This window comes from Boleophthalmus pectinirostris, unplaced genomic scaffold (genome assembly GCF_026225935.1).
Source record: "Boleophthalmus pectinirostris isolate CB_2022bp ecotype Guang Dong unplaced genomic scaffold, ASM2622593v1 HiC_scaffold_7, whole genome shotgun sequence".
Classification (NCBI taxonomy): domain Eukaryota; kingdom Metazoa; phylum Chordata; class Actinopteri; order Gobiiformes; family Gobiidae; genus Boleophthalmus; species Boleophthalmus pectinirostris.
Genome location: NW_026571473.1, coordinates 13,295,411 through 13,310,781, shown reverse-complemented (window position 1 = coordinate 13,310,781; position 15,371 = coordinate 13,295,411). Strand labels below are relative to the sequence as shown.

At 38.4% G+C, this 15,371-nt stretch overlaps 2 protein-coding genes across 4 annotated transcripts; both read right to left on the bottom strand.

The window, feature by feature from the left end:
• Window positions 1-1,220: 1,220 nt before the first annotated feature.
• On the bottom strand, window positions 1,221-7,839 carry depdc1a (DEP domain containing 1a). 2 transcript variants are annotated; one of them, XM_020938141.2, is made up of 12 exons: window positions 7,657-7,839; window positions 6,682-6,947; window positions 6,429-6,585; window positions 6,210-6,325; window positions 5,670-5,800; window positions 5,549-5,596; window positions 5,324-5,461; window positions 4,094-4,972; window positions 3,538-3,710; window positions 3,287-3,463; window positions 2,564-2,770; window positions 1,221-2,050 (listed from the first exon to the last, which is right to left on the bottom strand). In XM_020938141.2, exons 1-12 carry the CDS (start codon window positions 7,702-7,704, stop codon window positions 1,925-1,927), a joined length of 2,466 nt encoding a protein of 821 aa, XP_020793800.2. In that variant the 5' UTR covers window positions 7,705-7,839; the 3' UTR covers window positions 1,221-1,924. The 2 variants fall into 2 exon arrangements, with proteins under 2 accessions (XP_020793800.2, XP_055020811.1); XM_055164836.1 differs by lacking the exon at window positions 4,094-4,972.
• Window positions 7,840-8,849: 1,010 nt separating this feature from the next.
• eef1db (eukaryotic translation elongation factor 1 delta b (guanine nucleotide exchange protein)) lies at window positions 8,850-15,363 on the bottom strand. Of its 2 annotated transcripts, none has more exons than XM_020938070.2 (8): window positions 15,252-15,363; window positions 12,088-12,214; window positions 11,545-11,616; window positions 10,931-11,024; window positions 10,291-10,403; window positions 10,009-10,206; window positions 9,453-9,647; window positions 8,850-8,978 (listed from the first exon to the last, which is right to left on the bottom strand). In XM_020938070.2, exons 2-8 carry the CDS (start codon window positions 12,208-12,210, stop codon window positions 8,940-8,942), a joined length of 834 nt encoding a protein of 277 aa, XP_020793729.2. In that variant the 5' UTR covers window positions 12,211-12,214; window positions 15,252-15,363; the 3' UTR covers window positions 8,850-8,939. The 2 variants fall into 2 exon arrangements, with proteins under 2 accessions (XP_020793729.2, XP_055020531.1); XM_055164556.1 differs by lacking the exon at window positions 15,252-15,363 and adding an exon at window positions 12,528-15,230 and having other exon boundaries at window positions 12,088-12,245.
• Window positions 15,364-15,371: the final 8 nt, after the last annotated feature.

Here is a 15,371-nt window from a genome sequence, read left to right as displayed (position 1 = left end):
AAAAATCATAAAGTCGTTATTTTGTATTAGGCTACATGTTTAACATTTTGTTTAAAATTGAACGTGTATCTGCATAGACATATTCTTATCATGTTATATGTGTTCATATCACTTTATTTGAGTCATGTGTTTGGAATTCGAATGCGGTGGGTCGGAGCCATTGTCGGAGCAATTTAATGGAGGTCTATGGGATTTTTTTTTTTTTTATTTTTTTTTCAAATATGCAATGTAATATACAATGGTATAAACAAAAACATTGCTGGAGGCTTAAGAGTTCATATGCTCACAGGGCTCAATCAGCGCAATTAATAACACACATAGAACAACAGAGCTGTGCACTATACAAGTATACAAGTATACAAGTACTATACAAGTTCAACTTCAAGTCAAAGTGCGTCCGAGGAACAGTTTTTAGGAAGCATTAAGCTGAAATGAGTGCATCTGGCTACGGTGAAATCCTATGGCTCTTGTGTTGATTCATTGATTGACTGATCACACACTGGCTAATGACGGTGTTAAAATACATTAATTAATACATTAATGCCCTCAGTTTGTATTTCAGTTAGAGTTGTACATTATTTGCATATGTTGTGTTTTACGTCACGAGGCGCTACAGTACAGGTTACAGAAGGCAGGTGTAAGTCAATGTCTTTATTCAATTAGACTTGCCGTAGTTTTACGTCAGTGCGATAAGTAGCTGCATGACGTGCAGTTCTCCAATAAATATGCCAAGAATGGCTAAAGAAATTTCATCTGTAGTCTACTCTTCTCATTCGAATGCAACGTTAGCTGCAGCAAAAGCAGCCAGCTCGTGACTGACTGGACCGGGACTTGGACCAGTTTGATCTCTTCATATTGGACAGTGGATAGAAGATACTCTCTGCATTGGTCCCCTGGAGAAGGTAAGAGGCTTGTTTTCATTAGTTATGGGCAAATCTGCGGGCGAAGCCTCACAGGAAATAGTGTTAATAGTTAAATAGTGCGTAAATGAGCTGACGGAGCTGCTCTGGTTGTTCCTTCGTGCGCTGTAGGAGCGGCGCTGATGCCGTGTGTTTGTGACAAACAAACTAATAACTTGCATTTATATTAATCGGTAAGAAAAGTTACATAGTGCATCTTTAGCTGATTATTTAACTTTGATCTTTTTAAGACTGTATGAAAATTACCATAAAAACATTGTCTGGCAAAATATTACTAAACAGATTTATTTTCCAGGATATTGCATAGTAAAAAAAAATGTAAATGAATGAAAAATACCAAAACACTGTTAGTATGAGCACGTGTAACAGAAACATTGAGGTAAAAATGAAAAAAACAAGCACAGTCAAACAAATACTTCATATTACCATTCATTACAAGGAAATATTGAATTATGGATTAAATGGGAATAAACTAAAACTAAATTACCAAAATGATCTGAAAGTGAAGCTTTTACTGCACCAATCTGAGCATCGAATATATGAGTCCTAGGATTTCTACCTTTATTTAGATTCAGGAGTGTGAAACCAAAACCATTTTTACTGTATTAACATTAAATAATTATAAATAAAACATTTTCAGAACAATCTAATCTGGCCACAATAAAAGTATAGTGCAAAATATTTTACAGACGTTATGACAACACAAAAACTTTCTACAAAAACAGGTAAATAGACTGTAGTATTTTGAATAATTAAGCTTAAACCGTTAAAATCTCCCAATGTCACTTTATAAATTAAAATAAGTGAGAACTCAAACTTGCATTAAAAGTTTTCTTGCTAATTCTAATTTCTAGCTAATTATGACAACACCCATCAGTGTACCAATTACAGTTTACATGTACACTTTCTATAAAACCTTGTTATGTACAATTTAAAAAAAGGGTCTTCAGTCCACTGCCTTCAACAAACTACATAAAAAAATAAAAAATAAAAAAATAAAAAATTCAGTTCCTGATACTAAAAACTTTGGTCTTCTTGATGTTGAGGAGCGGAGGTTTAATCTTTGGTTTGTTCTTCTGGTCTGTGGCAGGGACACGGCGATTGTAGATGTCGGGGTATTGCTTCTGAAACTGAAGAAGAAACAATCATTTCATTTTAACCACATTTTAGATATATAGATTTTTTTTGTAAATTTTTAATGTTTTTCTTTTTTTATATATATTTTGCTGGACGTTTCACAACAACATGCCATAATGTGGAACATTCCAGGGAAAAAAGATATCTCCATGGAGACATGAAGTTGGCAGTCCCCCTCGTGACCAGAAAAGTTACATATAGCCCACCTTTAAGGACACATGATCAATGGAAAATACTCAAATTTAATATTTAAAATGAGTAGGAGGTATTCTTAATAAAAAAATTTATTATAATCTTACTCCAGTGATGACATATTAGGCTCTAAACTACAGTTAAACATGGAGGTTATTTTGGGTTTATGCATAAAATTCACTTCAATCACCACTAGATGTGGCTAAGAAACCATACACAGGACAATATAAGTACCAAATTGCTGCATGTGAATCTGTATAACAGTGTCCCATGTGGGTTATTAACCGTTTCTGTAGGAATAGCCATCTTATTACCTGTTTAAGTTTTTTCCGTCTATCCTTCTCACTTATATTCTGGTCAGTCAGGAGTGTTTCAAGTAATTCCTCCATGGCCTGCTGTAAAGATTCAGTCTTCTGCTGTTCAAACTCGGCTCCACTGATCTGACGGCAGAAGGCGTAGATGGGCAGAGGCACAGAGATCTCCTCTTCACCCCCAGCATCAGCAGTAGGGCCAATGGGGACCTGAGAAGATGACCATTCACATATAGGAGCATGTATTTGGTTATTTAGGTGTTAACAGAGTTAAACTAATTTCTATGGGACAGTTAAGTGATGTTAATATATGTACTTTTTGTAACTCCAGCCTCAACCGTCGTCCTAAGTGGTTGGCTGCTTTTATAGCTACCTGGTTCACACACTCAGCAGTCTTTAACGTCATCTCATGGAATTTTAAGCAGCTAGGGACTGTTGAGTTGTGTGAAATTAACTGCTTGGTTTTCCCGTATCCATGGAGACCATGCAAGAGGCTAATTAAGCTGAGGAGCCATCTATGGACATTTGAGATTCTACAGGCTTTTTACACCATATGTGGCAGCAAATGTGGCAGAAGACCTTCTAGAGAAAATACTTCGAAATGTCTTAATTTCATCGAGAGGTTCAGACAAAGTCCCTTGTCTGCTGTATATGACTATGGATCTCAAAGTATGTACTCTGCACGCTAGCTGTTCTATAACATAGTAAATGAAGCTCAGATTGTACCTGTACTGTGCGTAGATACCGAATGTGGTCCCCGATAGCTGTCAGCAAGTACTCTGGGACTGAAAGAATGCTCTGCTGGTGGTCCATAAAAAATGACACCAGTCTGGTGGCCAGCAGCTCATCCAAATCACATTCCTCTGCACTGCCTAGTACACAGCCTGAGAATGTGTGTACCATCTACCAGAAACAAAGAAGTTGGTTAACATAGTCCTTAAAGGACATTAATAAGAGGAGCTTTTGTTTGTCCTCACCAGTGTGCGAGTGCCGATGGCTGGGTGGAGGCGGGGCATGTCCACATTTTGGCTAATCCGCGACATCATCCTCATCAGGAGCTGGAGTTTACGGCGGGAGGCGGGGGGCAGCAGAAGTGTGCACAGCTGCAGTGCTTCAATGGCCATGCGTTCACACTGAGGCTGTAAAAGGCCTACGAAAACAGGGTCACATAATGAGACATGACACAGCAGTAAAAGTAAAAAGCAGGTTAGTGTGCACCCGGATCATATTCATGACCATTACTGTGAATGTATGGATGACATATGAATGATCAGGAGCATAAGAATGATGTAACACAATCTATTTTTTCTAAATTACAGAAGACTGAAATGCTAAACTACAGTCTTGTTATAATTATTTGTCTTATTGTCTTTCAGTTTAATAATTCAGTGAACAGACTCAGCTATGTATTACGTACATTATATTTAAACAGTTAGAACTAAACATGAGAATACTGTGTATGGTTAGATGTTAGCGGTTAGTATGATTAAACAAACTCAAACACAAGCACAGACAGATAAAGAGAGGCCTTACTGTTGCCAGGTTTGGACTGAGGGAGAGGTTGTTTGAACAGTGACAGAGGGGGCGGAGGCTTGGACACATCCAGTGTGCTGATACAGCGCCGCGTGACAGTGAGAGCTCGGGGGATCTGCAGGTTGGAGGTGCTGGCAGCAGGTCGGGGTCCTGTGGCAGCAGAGGGCCCGTGTGCTTTGGCAAGCGCAGAAGGGGGGAAAGCAGGACAGGGGGGCAAGAAGGGGGGTTGCTGGGCAGCTGGAGTGTTCACATCAAGACAGCTAGCTGCTCGTGTTGAAAATCTGCTCTCCTTAGCTTCCTCCTCTCCCGTTTCTACAACAATATCCAAACAACTTCCCACACTGCGAGGCCTCAAAGAGCGCATCCTCTGAGCCGATCTAAGCCCTTTCATAGAAGAGAGAGACAGTCTTTTTCGGGAGCGTACTTCTGGAGCACACCCTGAGGTACTAGGGGTAGAGTTGCATGTAAAGTCTGAACTACTACTGGGTGTTGTAAGGCAGGAACTTTCACTCTTGTTTGAGGCAGACAATTCCAGACAGTCACTAGATTGAAAAAGTTTTTTCTGACTCAGAGAGTCATCTAAAATGGTCTCCAAGGAGCAGCTCCGGGTTCTGGGTCTTACAAAAGTTGTGGTGCTCAGATTCATGCAGCTTCCCCCTAACAGAGCATCACCGAGACCTCTGTTCTGCAGCTGAACCCCAAGCACCTCTCTCATTGGGGACTCTGTCTCATCACAGCCTCCCTGCCGAAGCAGTGACAGGAGCAGACACTCTGTCGACCGAAACGATGCCTTGGCCGGTGGGGGCACAGAGGGGAGGTCGGGCTTCTTTCGTTTCCCAAGTTGCTGAGACGAGGGCGCCGCAACATAACCGCAAAAAACTAAACACATAGTGGATGCAAACAGGGAGAGCGGTAGAAGGACAGCAGGCAGGGTTTCAGTGCAAGCAGACAAGGTTGGGGAGGGAGAGGGAAGAGTTAGTGCAAACTTCACAGTCATAAACAAAAAGCTGCACAGACAACTAACAGGCAAACGTAAAAAATACAGAACAAAAAGCTACTCATTTCTGTTAGGAATCCACGGGAACCAAAACCTTGGTTAGGGTTTTAAATACAAATCAGAACACTAAAGGGTATTATGAGTAACATAGAAATATGCTAGTATTGTATCGTAAATTGCAATCCCAAAGTTGGAAGAAGTATTCATTAGAAAACAGAAAATAGTCCACCTACCCAAAACATTGATAAACAACTCATACAACTCATATGTGAGCAATGGCTGTGGAAGACTGTAGAAGTAGTCAGACACTGTTTTAAAGACATCCCTCTCAAAGCCTGGATAGGACGGCTGGGCACTGTCGTACTTCGGCCCTGTGTAAAAAAAAAAAAAACAGAAACAAAACATTACTCACTATAAAAGCTTGTGTACTATTACATGTAAGAGTGGTTACAACTTACAATTAGCCAAGCTTTTCATAGCCGACAAAACCCAATGCGGGAGATCATCTACAAAAATGCAGGGACACAATTAAGATACAATGCGGGTTTGTTCTAATAATTGTACATTATGTAGACATACTTGTTTTATCATCCAATGTAACCACTCCATGTTTGTTGACTTTGGTCATGTTATGGATGATGTTTTGCGGATTCACAGAGCGGTAATCTAAAACTTCATCCAGTGATGCAACTCCCAAAATCCTCTGTAAACTAGAAAACAGAATAAAGAGACATTGTTTAAGCAAAGTACTACTGAATATCACTCCAGGACAACCATAGAAAATACTCAATCTATATATCATATCATCAGCTGGTGGATATAAAAAATAATAATAATAAAAAGAGCTTATATATCGACATAAGGCTGGGTAATTATTCAAATTAATTTGAATTTGAATAATCAAGATTTAGAAAAATTGCAAAATCATAAAATCTAGGATTATTATGAAACAAGTTTACTCTTGACTTTCTTCATTGCAAAGCAGGGTTATTCTGCAATTACAATTGCCGGTAGATATCCATACTAAAGCTGAGATTTTATTTTTTAGCCATATCACCTAGCCCTATAGCGAAATACAGTATGTATTTATTTAGAAGAGATTTTATAATGCATCTTTACTGGGTCAGTGTGATGTCTTTCCAGATCGTGTGTTCATCCTCCACCGTCAGCTCTCGCCTTTGTGACATGTGCTCAGCTCCATCCTCTTCTGTGTGAAGAGTAGGGTCTGCATTTTCCTGAAATACAAACCATAAGAAGAGTTGAAACACTGAACTGCAACATGGCACAGCATGCAATAAATAAGTCATTTGTGAGATGTGATGTGCAATATTGTTTTACCTGTGTCTGTATATCTTTTTCATGTTTTCTGATTGTTCTAAACTTGAAGAATCCATCTTTCTCTCTGAATGAATGCTTTTTCTTAACTGAGCCAGGAGCTGATCCTGGGACTTGTGATGGACATGGAATTGGCTTGAGTGTTGAAGTTGAAGGGAATCTGTAATGACGCATACAGTTTTAAAATCTACTTAAACTCTACATACTGACATTTCATTGTAAGCATCCCAGATTATCTTTTTTTTTTTTTTTTAACCTGTAAAGCCCATTGTTGTCCTCGAAATCCTCTGTACCCCAGCGACCTTTGACATCTTCGATCACGTGGTTCTTCAGAAACTTTTTCAAAAGCTGTACAGTCTGTTGCCGAGTTACATCAGGACCAAAATTGCTGTTGTTGCGCAGGAGTTGGTGAAGCCAGTCCACAGCCGCGTTGGCAGTGAAGCATGAAGTATGATGTCTGAAATTCTGCCTGTGTTTCTTTAGTGGCATACCAGCACGAAAGAGACGAGTCACCTCATTCCACTGGATTGTGCAAACAGAGGGGAGACAATAGTGAGGTTTAACCAAAGCGCTATTAAAACTTAGATCAGGAAACACAAAAAAAGTTCAAAACTCTACAATACTGTCTGCTGAGATGGATATCAGTAATAAGATATCTGATATGCAAGGTATGAGAACAAAGTACAACAGAATATTTGTGTTTATGATTGTAAGATATATTAAGATAGTGAATCACAGTTTAAGCAAAGAACCATCATTAAGTCAAGACACATAAAAGACAAAAACAAAAAAATCTGTTATACTGTGGATATCAATAATAAAATGTCCTGAATGTAAGGAATGAGAACAAAGTACAGCAGAGGGAATTTTCGCCTAATACTGAACAAGGTATGAACTACAAACACACACATACACACACACACACACACACATACTTAATTGATCAAAACATAATATGCAACTTAAAGTAAAGATGCTCAAATTTCAATAACTATGGGACAATAAATCTTACTTGTTAAAGTCATTAATCCAGTCTAGACAAAATGACTAGCAGCCAATCCCTTTTACTTGTAATTCAGTTACAAAGTTGAAAAACATGCTCTCAGCTCATAGCCTACATAGTTGATTAAAATAAAGAACAATAGTACAGCTGACAAATATTAGACTTTACATCTGGTTGAGAAGCTTGTAAACTGAAATCTACACCAGTTGGAGTGTTTTTGCTACTTACCAATTTTGTGGCTCGATAAGGTCCCGGGGTTATAACGTGTGTACTCATTTTTGCTCACCTACACCACTACAATATAAACGTTTTATCCAAAAATATACTCAAAACATTATCAGAATGCAGCAGAGTGAGGATCAGTTGCACATAATGGTCCTTCTTCGTGCCTGAGAGGCGACACTCAACACTCTGTTCTCCGTCTGTTCAAAATTACGAGCTGCGCTGCTCTGCAACGTGATTGGTCGCACACTAGGTCACGTGTATAAGTAAAACAGGAACTGCAGTGGTAAATACGTTTTATTCATTAATTTGATACATTTAAATAGAACGTTTTATTTATTTAAAAAGCTACAATCCTAGTTTCCGCTCAATGTTTGATTCTTTTAAGTATAATAACGAAGAGATAGCCTTGATTTTGTTTAGTACCAAGCAGCAGACAGATGGTGGCAAAGGTTAAGTCTATGCACAATGGCTATGTGCGTTGTCAATGGGCTTACGACTGAGAGGGCTGGGCTGACACCTCCTCCTTTAAGATGCAAATATCTAACAACAGTAGCTGTAGTCCTGTGCTCAAATAGGCTATAAATCAAGGGAGAGGTAAAATTTGGGATTCAAATTAGCATGCAATCTAAATAAATTTTGTAGACAGATTTAGCAGTTTCAACCCAAAATGTTCATGGACTGTGCTACTCTTTACCTAATGTTGTACAGTGCAGTTAAGAGTTATGTCATCAAAATAAAAGGATATGAAATGTGTAATAATGTAGCCTTAATGGAAAAACCAAGCACAATTATATGTTGCAGTGACATCACTCTTGGGGTGCTCTGCATGTATGGTATGCTGGAATGTTGAGCAGTTACCATGGTGACACAATGCACACATTAGTAACCACAGCAAACACTTTTTGAGATAAACCCAATTAAGACACAAAATTCAAACATTTTCAGGAGCCTGTGATCATTCATGGTCCTGTTTGTGCGTTTGTTTGAAGAACTGTTGTCTAATGCTAGCTAGCTTGCGACTGTGTTCAGTGGGACTTGTTTAACAGCACAGATCATCGTGTAGCTCCAACTAAATCAGTTCTTTATGGTCAGATTGTGTTAAAATAAAGATCATATTAAAATCTAACAAAGCCGATGACATTAGCTGCCAAGTATCAACAGTAACTACAAAGAAGTAATTTTGTTTTCCAAACTCATTCAACAGTGCAATAGATTTTTATTTTTGTGAACAGTTGACAGGATTAGCACAGAAACAAGGCATGACGAAAAAGGAAAACAGACACTTTTCAGATCTTGTTAAAGGCTGCAACATCAACACTCTGGACCTGAAAAACACACAATAAACACATTATTACTAGATGCACAGGACACATTTATGTGGCTCATTTTAAAAATACATTTAACATTATACTTTTAAAAGTTATTTTATTATTTAAAAGGTGCACTGTGTAACATTTCTGGTGGAGGGTCTGTCAAATGCTTTTCTCAATGGAGATGTTCTTGCTTAGTCTGGAATGTTTCACAGTATGGTATTAAACATTTTTAGCTTTATGGAGATCAAACCAGACCAAATTACAGGTCAGATCTGTGTAGAGGCAACGCCGCTCACAGTCAGAATGCCTCATTTTCTATTTTTGAGCAGTAAACCACTTGTAGTGTCAATGTAAGGTAAATCTGTTTAATGTCATACTATGGAACATTCCAGGCAGAGCAATGACATATACATAGAGACAAGCAGATGGTAAAGCCTACACCAAAAAGTTACACAATGCACCTTTAAACAGGTTTGCAACACTTACGTATTCTTCAAATTTGGTAATCTCTTCTTCCAGCAAGTCTGTTCCAACTTTGTCGTCTTCCACCACACAAGCAATTTGGAGCTTTTTGATGCCATAGCCAACAGGAACTAGTTTGGATGTACCCCATAATAAACCATCGGCTTGCACCGAGCGTACACACTCTTCCAGCTTTGTCATGTCTGTTTCATCATCCCACTAAAACACACAAAGAGACAATTTTGATCAGCTAATATGAAAAAAGGAGTACTTGTAAGATCAAAAAGTCTGGAACTGGAAAAAGTCTGCAACAAAAATTTATTTAGTAGTGAACTAGTCAGCGATTAATATTATTGTACTTGAATGATTTTTTCTACATTTATAACCAGATAAAAATGTAAAATATGCAGATTGAAGATGGAGAATATTTGTGTATAAAGTGTATTAGACATTCACTTTGGAGTGTGCTGATTTATGATTATTAAAAGTCAGTGATTATTTTAATTGTCAATTAGACACAATTATTTTGAGTAACCATTGCAGCCGTAGTTCAGTGAAACAAAGCACAAATCTGACTTACAGGTTTGACATCAAGTAAGATTGAAGACTTTGCGATGAGGGCTGGCTTCTTTGCTTTTCTCTCTGCATATTCCTTTAACCTCTCCTCTTTGATGCGCTCTGCCTCTTCGTCTTCATCACTGCCAAAGAGGTCTAGGTCTTCATCGTCATCTTCTTCTGGTTCATTACCCCCGCTGCTCTTCTGCTCAAAAGTAGTGCCCTAAACAATGGCCCAACAAAATGTAAAAAGTGTATAATTTATGTTAATTTAGTTTTTATTACAGAATTGCATAGCTAAACTTACATTTGTATAAGGGACAGGGATAGTAGGAGCTGAAGTGACAGGTGCAGGAGATTTCTCTAGGACTGCTACTCGACTCTCCAGTTTAGAAAGTGCTGCTCGAAGGTCTTCCACCACTGGTAAAGTATCACAACATTGTAACTATTCAAACTATTTAATTGTTTCAATACTTTAAAGGGCTCATATTGCTCAATTTTCTGATCTATGTTATAATGTTGTTTCTTCATCAAAAACATACCTGGGGTTGTGTTATGTTTCATTCACACATGTTTAATAAATCTGCATGCAGGCAGATTTATTTTTATTTATTTATAATTTTTGTTTTTTCTATTTATATTTAGGTTTTTACACTCCAAACACCTTTGCAGGAACAATTTGGATGATTTCAGACCAGGAATTGCCAATCTCTACTGAACAAAAGGTAAAGTGTAGCTGTAAACATGCCACTACATGACATCTCAAGGTGTAACAGCATTTTGAGCTTGGAGATGTAGACAGACCAATAAAGTATTGCTCAAACATGTGTGAATAAAACAGAACACAACTCTAGGTATGTTTTTGATGAGTTAACAACATTATAACACATAGGACCTTTGAGAACGCACTGCATTTTAATAAGCTAAAACTCAACCAACAGGCTTACCTTTGTGTAGGCTCTGGTTCTCATGCTCCAGATTTTTGATGCGTGAGATAATTTCACTCTGATCTGTTGCGTTATTGCTGCTGGTGCTTGTACTCTGTGGGAAAAAAGCGTTTAAGTGTGTTAGCATTTATTAAAATGATAAGTTTTTATTTTACATTTATTAGGTTTAATATATGTGTACACACAGAAAATGCTTGTCAAGAGCAGAATGACCCAATACATGGTTAAATATTGAGTTATTAATTCATTTCAAAATGAATTCAGTTCAGCATGCTGGTAGTGACATCAGCATGGTTAAAAACTACTACTGCTAGGTCAAACCGTGGAACAGCACTTACAAGCTGTGACTGTTCATGGTTCAGGGAAGGCTGACTCAGTGCGTTCTTCATCTGGGGGAGGGGGGGGTTACAGTAATAGGAGGGGGCAAAAGAAACAGGATACTTGAGGACCAAACTACAAATATGGCACACACAAAAACTACATGTGGCCGCTGGGGATAGATTGTTTTTTAAATAGCTTTTTCTTAGATAGTTACTTTGTATTATTATATTGTTCAACAGTTCATGAATCTTCACCCAACACAAAGAAAAGTAGTATTACCATAAAATACTTACTCCGGCTAAGGACTTCTGGATGTTTTCTCTGGCTCTGGCAATGTCTTTAAGAATAGAGTTGGCTCCAAGATCCTTTAAAAAAAAAAAAAATATTGAACAGTTATCTTTATTATTTATTGTGTGTTATTGTATGAATATTGTATAATGTGCATGGCAGCCACTGCAGTTGATATTTTGGTAACACTTTAGTTTTAGACCACATTTTAATTCCTAACTAAGTGGTAATTGGTATGCTACTTATTAGTTATTCAGCTATTAGTTACTATTTATAAAATTTGCTTATGCTTTTTAATATTGGCTTATAGATGTATGTACAAATGCTAACAATTCTGATAAACAGACTATTAATGAGAAGAATAGATACATATTTCTTTACCCCAAACAGACGTAATTGTTAAGCATTTATTATCCTTTTACTATTATTTAGGAATTTATATGTGGTTCCTATAATCTAGTGTTACTGATATGTGCAAAGTGCAGCTCAATTTCATTCTAGTTCATACAGTACAGCTGACAAAAACACCAGTGTATAGCCCTACTTACTCCTGTGCTTTGAGATGTGCTTGAGGTGCCACTCATCCGTTCATAGAAACGCCTCTCGGCTTCATCATAGCGTGGTTTATCAAACCAGATCTTCTCTTTAGCCAGAAAATCCGGAGCACTCATGGTTCTGAAATGAGAACAGTAACAAATTAAAATATCTGAAAAATCAAGGTCAAAATGCTGTTTGAATAAGGTTATGGAAGGCTGCATGAGGCACAAAAAATGCTTGGAAAGTACTTGGAAATAGGAATGAACAATGAAGAGACCACATAAAAAATAAACATATATTTAAAAATCATGACAAAAATAACGGTCTTTCCAAACAATAATTTTGTAATGTGAATATAAATAAAAACAAAACAAAACATGTAACTTACAAATAATTTTGAATATGCAATGAAAATGGAAAAAATAGCAAGACCAGCTCCATTTTCTTTTGCCATACTTTTCCCCCTGCAGGGTAGTAGAGGTGACAGGTGAAGCATCGATATCTGGTCTGATGCTCCTCTTCATCGCTTTGGCTTCCTCTTTATGGATACTGTAAAACCGTGTCTCAGCAGCATCAAATCGACACTTGTCTAACCATAGTCTCTCATTGTCGGGGTGCAGGAAGTAACAGACTCCTGATACTTGACTCTCCTCTTTGTCTGAAACATCAGCAGGCTCCTCTTCCTCTTGAATGGGGTGTAGTGCGTGGAAGACCTCTGCTTTACACTGAGAAACCACTCGCTTTTCTTCAACCACAGCCAGCTCCTCTTCCTCCTCCTCTTCCTCCTCCTCCACAAGACTCTGGGGGTGTTCACTGCCTCTACTAGTGGAGGGGCAGGTGGATCTCTTGGTCGAATTGTTATTGCATTGGTTTTGATAGAAAGCAGCTTCAGCACGATCATACTGCGGTTTCTCCAGCCATACATCTCGCAGTAGTTCCATTGGGATCCGTGGAAGTCCATTGATTGGCTGTCGTGTTGGCATTACCACGTCAACAGGGATAATAGGAGTAGCTGGAGTTGGGGCAAGAGACTGGTATCCTTCATCGGGTGTTCTGGGTGACACAATGCGATCAGGTGGAGAAGGGATGTTGAGAGAATTTGGTATTGAAGGTTGCATGGTTTCAACAAAATGGCGTTCGGCTTGATCAAAGGCATTTTTGTTGACCCAGACTGACTGCACTATATGATGACAAGCAACCTGATCACTGTGGTGGCATGTAGCAGTAGTAGCAGTAGTAATGGGAGCCACATTTGAAGTAGTGGGAGGAGGAATTTTATTTAAAACAGAAGAGGAAGGCAAAGTAGCAACAGAGGAGCTAGCCAACCAACATTGATACCGGCTTTCGGCTCTTTCATACATGCTCCGTTCAAACCAGATATTAGTACATTCTGACTGCAGTTCAGCCAAACCTGCACAGGAGTGGGGACTCTGGCCGCACTGGGTTTCAACCTCATTTTTTGTTTTATTGACTTTAACCACAGGGCCACTTTCAGCGTTGGAAGTGCGTTTTCTTCGTCTGCGGGTTTTTGAGCTGCCGTTCCCATCACTGTTTAGGCTTTCAGGAGAGGATGAGGTCTCTTCATTTCTTTGTTCTGAGCTGGACTTGCTACGACCTCCCTTTCCCGACTGAGCAAAGCAGGGAGCATCCTCGAGCTCGGACTGATCCACCGCAGAGGAGTTACTCATCTTCTGGGACATCGTCACTGATCTATAGGTTGAAACAGAAAATTACTTAAGTCATAGTTCCGACTTTACTCACTATCACTAACTAACTAAGATATAAATGCTTATCAGATATATGAATATAAACACAATGATTAATGTAAAAAGCTCTACAACATTGAGAGTAGCATGTTTTTTTACAATGCCCTTTTCAGTTCAAAATTTTTGTAAAAATGGTTCAACCACACTGCTCTTTATTCCGAGAACAATTCTTGGAATGAAGTCATGCTGGACTGAACATGGATATGGAGCATTTATGTTCACAAAACACCAAATTTGCTTCCAGGTTAGTTCATATTGTTTTATTACAATCATTTCAAATAAACATGAATATTTTAGTTGTGGCTCATCAAAACTAAATTAGCATTACTTTAAAATTCAATGCTGCAAGATGTATGCAGTGTGAAAGATTGTGTAAAATAATGTTAGAGCACCAACCTGGCAGAAATCTTTAGAAATATCCAACAGAACAAAGATGTAAAAAATAATTAGCATGCACAAATATTTAACTCACCTTGGCCTGCTGTTGAGCTTAAAGGTGTGGTCCACTCCACAACTTTTGTAAAGCGGAGCAAAGGAGAGGAAAGCATGAAACACTTCACAGTTCACAGTTTCCACTCTTCTGGTGCTGAATCAAATTCTCCACATTATTACATAAAACACAGGCAGAAACCTACACTATATAAAATTACCAACAATTACACACAAGCATTTTGCAACATATACACTATGTCTACATAATTGTATGGATTTGTTTGAAGACAGTAAAATAATATAAATTGATAGAATTATTCCATTGAAAAGATATTCATCAACAATTAACTACAGAATCTGAACAAAAGTATAAAACCGCTTTGATCTGTAACACAATTTTATAAAGCTATACAAGAGACAATGGGGCTGGACTTTGGACATGTCAGTAAATGTTGGGAAATTTCAAACCTTGGCTATACATTTGTAAGAAAGGGTTTTTAATTTTTCAACCTCATCATATACATTTGTTATTAAAAACACAATTCAGAAGAGGTGAAAATAATGCCTTATTAAAAATATGTGACTCCTCCTAAAAGAGACAGCTTTCACATCATGCTCAAGGTCCTTACTGTCACGACTAAGCTACTGGGGACAGTCACACAAGACATCACCCTAGAATGTGGTGAGTTACTGATGGAAAAAGCTCTAGAAACCTGAGATTGTAACTAAATTAACAGTATGGCATTACATGTGAAATCCAAGACAATCTGAGCCTTCCCGGAGGCAGTGCTGTAACCTCATGTAGCCTTAGCAGCCGGCTAAATGAACTAGCCTTTAGCATCATGGGCTAATACAGTCGGCGTCACAGGGATTTGCGCCAATAACAAATAATTTTCCACACAACGTTTCATGGGTTTTTTGAGAGGGTATTATCAACACTTCAGTCATCTGTGCCAGGCTAGATCATCATTACTTACAGCTGATTTTTGTGTCGGTGTGTCCAGGCCGGTGGATAGACGCGTGTTTCTTCTGCCGACAGTGAAGTGACAACGGGAAGAAGAGAGAAAGAGGGAGGGGAGAGGAAAGAGCGGAGGAGC